The sequence below is a fragment of the Neopelma chrysocephalum genome, unplaced genomic scaffold (genome assembly GCF_003984885.1).
Source record: "Neopelma chrysocephalum unplaced genomic scaffold, ASM398488v2 Primary Assembly neopelma1_118, whole genome shotgun sequence".
In the NCBI taxonomy this organism is placed as follows: Eukaryota; Metazoa; Chordata; class Aves; order Passeriformes; family Pipridae; genus Neopelma; species Neopelma chrysocephalum.
This window is the reverse complement of record NW_020897780.1, coordinates 303,854-310,666: the sequence shown is the minus strand read 5'-3', so window position 1 is coordinate 310,666 and position 6,813 is coordinate 303,854. Positions and strand designations below refer to the sequence as shown.

The window sequence follows — 6,813 nt, the reverse complement described above, 5'->3', positions numbered from 1 at the left end:
CCAAGCTGCCTTGAATCCATGTGCACATCCAGCCCTCTGGAAGCAGCACTGTGACCCCACCCAAATCCCAGGTTTAATGGGCCAAAACTCTCTGATCCTTCTGGTTCTCCAGGGAAAGCAGCTCCCATCCTGCAGCTCTGGATGTGGATTCTGGGACTCAGAGAGCAAGGCCAGGTGTCCCCTCCATCTCTTGGGTTCTGGTTCTTCACTTGTGAAAGGCCTCAGCAGCTCTGCAGGTCCCCAAAGTGACAACAGGCAAGAAATGTGTGAATTCCTTCCCACAGCTCCCAGGAAATGTCCATGAAATCAGTGATGAGCAGGACACCCACGGCCTTCCAAACATCTCTTTCCTTTCCCAAGTTAGTTCTTCCCAAAGACTTGACCAAAAGATCCTTGTAGAATTTTGAACATTCCAGAACAGTTGTAAAACTTGCTGGCAGACACGTGAGGAAACCAAGACATTTTAATCTCTGGAGTGCAGAGGAAGGAATTGTGGCTCATTTTTGGGGTTTTTGGGGCATCCCCATTTTCTGCCTCTCAATCACCCCCTTCCCTCCCAGTGAGAGAAGGGCTGGGTGCTGTTCAACCAGCAAATATTGAGGAATTCTGCCAGGCTGGGTCGGTTCTTCTCTGCACAGACAAGTTTTGCTGCTCCCACAGCGTTTGGATCTCTGCAGGCTTGGGAATTCTGGTCCATTCCCTGAGGAAACACCTCCAAAACACCTCCTTGGAGGCACGTGGGGAACAAACTGCAGCCCTTGAGGGGGAAAAAAACACCCTAAAGAGCAAAGCAACGATGTGAAAGGATCATAAATACTGTGATATAAAGTTAAGCCAGGCCTTGAAGAGGTCAGTCTGCAACTTAATTAGATTAGAACAGTAATACTGAGAATAACCACACAGAGCTTGAGGTGACAACAGAAACTGCTGAGCCTGAGAGGAGGAAAATCAGAAATCACCTGGAAAAACAGACATACCCCATCACTGGGATGAAAAATAGAGAGGAGCCAACTGTGTTTGATCAGTTCAATTACCACTAATACATCAAACCATTCCTTTTCCTGCACAAAGCTCCCTTGACATATCCAGCCCTGAAGCACAATTTTCACACCCCCTTCGCTCCTTTTGCCAGGTGGAATAAAAACACATTAGCAGGAAGCTGTAAAACACATTCCAAGGGTCAGGACAGAGGAACAACTGTTGGATGCACGCTCAGATATTGAGAATTTGAAGATGACTTGCAGTGCTTCTGGCACTGGAAATACCTGGGGGAGTTTCTGGGCATAAAACATAATTTGGACAATTTTTTCTTCTTTTCCTACCCACTTTTTGGACATAGGAATTCATCCCCTCAGAAGCACACACTTCTTTATTCTATACCATGTGTTTAAACTATTCATGAATTCCTGTTTAAAGTGAAAAGGTTTAATGCTGTGAAAGAGCCACCTGGATGCTGGGACATTCCTCAAATTTACATTTCAATGTTCTCTGCTGCACTGAACTTTTGAAGTATTTCTTTCAAAAGCTGCAAGGACACACTGAAATGTTTCTGTATTTTATTAACTACTCTCAAGGGTCATTATCTTATATTATAGTCCTTCCTTCAGTTTTCCTCCCATGAGCTGAAACATAAGGAAGAACAGCACAGAGTTACCCAGAGCTGCATGTCAGGCTTAGGAAATAGAAGCTGCAATAAATTATTTCATGTCTCCCACACAGTGGGGACTGAATTCCAACTCGGTTCAGCATTTCAGCAAGAAAACAAACAAACAAAAAGCCATTAAATCATCCTGGTGAAATCCTGGCTGGACAGACAGGAAAGCTGCTGCCCTACAAACCCCAAACACTTCAGCAGCAGTGGGGTCACTGCACAGGGAGGGGGCAACACTGAGCTGGGTTTAACAGGGCAAGGAAGGCAGGGCTGAGCTGCCAGATCAACCAGCTCCAGGGGAACAGAGGTGCCCACGAGCAGAGCCCAAACCACGGAGGAATCACAAACTCTGCAGCTCCTTCCACGACCTCGAGCTTTCCAAGGGTTCTGCTGCAGCACAGCTCCCACTGCTGGGGGAGAGAGCAGAGCTGCAAAGCTGCTGGTGAGAAAGAGCAGGGATTTCTGTGTCATCAGGGGGATTTACTGGCCTTTGGGCTCACGGGTTAGGCACTGAATTCATAACTTTACACCCATCTGGGAGCACTTACTGTAAATCACCTCTGGATTGTTTATCCCAGCAGGAGTTTTAAACTCCGTTTTCACCCAAGTTCAAATCCTGACTCCACTGGTGTCTCTCTCACCTGCTTGCCTCTCTGGGATTGCCCAAATTTCAGTACCAGCCAAGTCCTGCAGTGAAAGCCCCCCTGGAACCACTGTGTGCCCGAGGCTCCGGGCACTGAACACCAGCCAGAGCACCGAGGGAGGAGGGTTCCTCCCGTCCAAGAGCTTCACTGCAAGCTGTTCTCAGCCCAGTCTGACACTGGTAAAGCAGCTCTGTGTGCTCCCCAACTCGTGGTTTACCACCAGAGTAGCTGCCAGGGCAGCTGGACACTCCTCTCCCAGCAATCCTGGAGGACCCCGAAGCGTCGCTGCGCAGGGACAAGGCCTCGGTCAGAACCTGGGCTGTGCAAAAGATTTCCCCCTCTGAAGTGTCCACCAGTGTAGCCAGGGCACGACAGAAGGTGTGGAAATCTGGCAAGCAGGTGAGCAAACCTACCTGGATATTTTTTTCACAGTCAGTTTGCTGGTGAAGGGACAGCTCACTTTCTAGCACAAATTTCTTCCCACATTTGTCGCAGATCTGCATTCGCCTGTGAGTGACGTTCATGTGCTTCTCCAGGTACCAGCGTGTGTTAAACACCCTGGGGCACTTCTCACAGGTTAAAGTCTCCTTCTCTTCACACTTTGATTTCTGCACAGGTGCCTTGGGCTCCTTTGCAGTTTTCTTCTTACGCTTGGGGGGGCTCCACACTCTTTCTACGACCCCTTGTAGTTCTGGGTGGTGGGGAGGTGGTGGCTGCTGCAGCAGAGGCAGCTCTCCTCGTTCTCCTTTGTGCAACACTAACTTTTTCCACTCTTTTCTCCTTTTTCTTCTGCCTCTCATTTTCCTCATAATCATTACTGTCTTCAGTGGCCTCTTCCCCACTGTCACCCTCCTCTTCCTCACTGCTGGTCTTAAGAACAGCAGTCTCTTTGGACTGGGAGGGGACACCCTTCTCCCCTTTTGATACATTTAAGGTTTGGTTGTTAAGGTTTACCTCTACTATAATCTGCTCCCTTTTGTAAGTCACTTCATCTTCCTCCTCCTCTTCCTCCTCAGAGTCGTCAGAGTTCTCTCTGTCTTCTTTCACAGCCCGGACCTCTCCTACCGCTCTGTTCTCCCTGAAATAAGGCTGCTCCTCCCTCTCGTGGAGGTGGGGTTTGCTCATTTTGCTGTCCACCAGCATGGAGTAGGGGCTCCCTGACTCCCTCTTGTACACCTTGGTGGACAGGTCGAGCTCCTGGCTGGCCCCGTGGTAGAAGGTGGGCGGCACTTGCCCGTGGCGACCGTCCTCCTGTGCCATCCCCGCCACGGGCGCCGGGCAGTTCTCAACCAGCTGCGGGCAGGAATTGGCCGTTTGACTCATTTGGGGGGCCCTGGCTCATGGAGCACCTTCAATCCCAGAGAAACCGAGGCAGCAGCAGCAGTTTGGGGTCGGGGGGGTCCTCCAGCCCGGCGCCTGGTCCATGGACACGGGGCGGACGAAACGGGGGCTCCCTGCTGGTGTCGAGGGCAGGGCACGGAATTCCAGGGTTATGGCAACAGCAGGGCTGGGGTTGTTCTTCTGGAGAAAGGTGCCAACGAACCCCTGAACATTTTATCTGGAAGAGACAACGGAGAGAACAAAGTCAATTAAAAAAAAAACCAACCCCAAAGCAGTAAAATCGTAGCAAATCCTCCTGGGTTTGTCCAGCTGGAGGGAACAGGGTTGGTCATCTCTGGGCTGCTGGGGGGGTCTCAAGGAAAACCACAGGGAGTTACAAACACCCTCTGTGGGGTAGGAGACTCCTAAGATATGGAAATCAAGGCGATGAATATTCCCCATCCACCAAAGATCAGCTCCAGGGACTCTGAGCTGTGTCTCTCCTGGACTTTGGGGAGCACTGATGGCCCCAAAACGCTGCTCTGCCCCCACAGCCCCACCCAAAATACCTCTGCTTCTCCTGCAGCTCCCAAAGGGAGCCCATCCTCATCCAGGGGACGTTCCACACAGACCCACACTAATGGAGACGTGGATGAAGAATTCCAAGGGAGGCATTTCCGACCTGCAGCCCCAAACCAGACTGAGAACAGCCCAGTCCCTGCTTGTTTCCACCTCAGACATCCCTCCCACAGCCCCTTCATTTAAGGCAATTACTCCTTTGTCTCATTCTCCCTTCCCCCCAGCTATTTAATCCTCAAAGCAGAAGCCAAACAATATCACATTTGCCCATCCACATTTCCCTGCAGTCATTCCAAGTTGGAATTTGACCAGGACACTGTTACTTCCTCTTGCAAAAAAAAAAAAAAATAAAAAGCCACGTGATCCCTCCTGAATCCAAGTAATCAATCCCTCCCATCTCTCTTTCCCCAGGACAATCAACATTTGGGCAGCACAGGGTTGCAGCAGCAGCCAGGATTTTTGGCTGTGCAGATGGAATGGGAAACACTCTGGAAGCCCCGAGCAAACGGGATTCCTGGAGCTAATCCTGGGAGCAGAGGGGGCAGGGAAGGAGAATTCAGGACCAAGACATCCCAGGATTAGAGGGCAGAGAAGGACCCAACAGAAATGGATGGACTGAGCAGCTGAATGTGAAGAGAACGGGATCGCCACTCTTGGAATCTGAGAATTCCCTGGAGGGAACTGCTCCCACCAGCAGCTTCTCCCTCTTTGAAGTGAGTTTAATTGAACAGGAGAGGAACCCACCAATGCCAGAATCCCAAAGACTGAAGTGCCCTCTCGTGTTCAGGAAGTGCCACCCTGGGGCCAGGCCAGGCCACTGATGAGCCTGATCATCAGTTTAATTAAAACAGAGCCCTGAACGCTTCTCCAGGATTCCCAAATGGCTCCAAGAGGGCCCTGGAGGTGCCTGGCAGTGCCCTGCAGACTCAGCACCACCACAGCAGGGTCCATTCCTGCTGCTCTGCCCTCCCAGCTCCAGAGGAAATCGGGAAGGGGAGCACCAAGCCCTGACTGGGCCAGGAAATCCCTGGAGATGGGCTGTGAGCACTGGCTTGGGATCACAACATCCAGATGGAAAAGCCAGGAAATCATAGCATCAACTGGTTGTGATTGCAAGCCAAAATGAACATCCCTACACCCAGGAAGGGCCTTGGAAAGCCCTGGGAAGGAGGGAGCCCAGTCTGGCTTTTCCTTTCCCTCAGTTCAGTGATTTATTCGGAAGCTCAGAAAAATCCCTGTGTCAGGTACAAAACCATCCCTGACTATTTCCAAGGTGACATCAAGCATCTCCAGCAGGAGGGAACCAGGAAGGCTGCTGGAATGTTGCTGCTGGAGAGCCAGGAAAGCACAGAACTCGTCAGGAAAGGGAAGCTTCACCTTCCCCCCCCATTTTACTGAACATCCAAATATTGGTGCATCACTGAGGGAACGTTCTGCCCAACAAACCCCTTTGCATCCCCACGGAGCCACTTCAAACAAACACAACAAAAGGGGGGGTTATTCTGAGTTATCAAGAGTCAGTTGGTGTTAAAACCACCTCTCTCTGCAGCCTCAGGAACCTGCTTTCACTCTTAACCCACCCCCGAGGGACCCAAGGCTTTCCAACAACGTCACTGAGCAGCCAAAGAGCTGCTGAAGGTCCCCTCGGACCTTCACAAACAACAAACTGCTGATTTCAGAGCCCAAAACACGCTCAGAGAACGTTTGCATTTCCCCCTTTGAGTTTTCTAATCCCAAAGCAGCACCGGGGTGGTTTGAGCTTTGTCCCTCTCGAAAGGTGAGTTCACTTCTATCAAAAGAACCCCAAGCTTTTCACAGAGTTCACTTCTATCAAAAGAACCCCAAAGCTTTTCACAGAGTTCACTTCTATCAAAAGAACCCCAAGCTTTTCACAGAATGAGTTGCAGATCCGGGCTCTGATTAAGGAGTAAAGAGGAAACGGGGGTTTCAAAGCAGTTTTTGAAGATGCTTATCAGGACACAGAGCAAAGCCACGAGGTGCCTGCACCAGGGGAACCAAAGATCAGGCCAGGTTTGCAAGTCTGCAAACATTAAAAAGCTCAAACCCAGAAAAGAAAAGGGCAACTGGCAGCCCAAGGTGTGGGTGGAGGAAGCAGCACCTCACCCCCTCACAACCCCTCACCCGGGCTTTCGCTGCCTTGGAACCAAAACCACATCCCTGCCCCTTTCTCCACTAAAACAGAGATATTTGGGATCCCGGGGGCTCAGGGGGTGGGTTTGCCCCCAAAGGGACCAGCCTGGCACCTCTTCCTGGTGCAGGGAATGGGATCCAGGTCCTGGCAGGGACCCAGCAGCAGCAACCACTGATGGCAGGGACAGCAGGGCTCTGCCAGCTCTGTGCCAAGGGAAGGGAGCACAGCCTGCACCCCAAACTTCCCGGGATCCTGGACCTCCTGGGATCCCATCCGTGATTTCCACGTTCCCTTTACGACACAGGACCTGTCACTTCCCACATTCAACCCCCAGAAGTTCATTTTCTCAGCAAATCTGAGCTTAGCAGCAGCTTTTCACTGGATGCAATCAAGAGGCACTGCAAGGAAGGAGCAGGTTTATTTAGGGATAAATCAATGTGGATCTCATGCTCATTAGGGATAATGAC

At 51.0% G+C, this 6,813-nt stretch overlaps 1 protein-coding gene across 1 annotated transcript in view; it reads right to left on the bottom strand.

The window, feature by feature from the left end:
* Positions 1-3,618, bottom strand: part of LOC113974176 (zinc finger protein 652-like) — a 7,408-nt gene extending 3,790 nt beyond the window's left edge. The window contains 2 exon segments of the mRNA XM_027697075.1: positions 2,709-2,954; positions 2,956-3,618. Of these exon segments, the coding sequence (XP_027552876.1) occupies positions 2,709-2,954; positions 2,956-3,618 (909 nt within the window).
* Between the last annotated feature and the right edge of the window lie 3,195 nt (positions 3,619-6,813).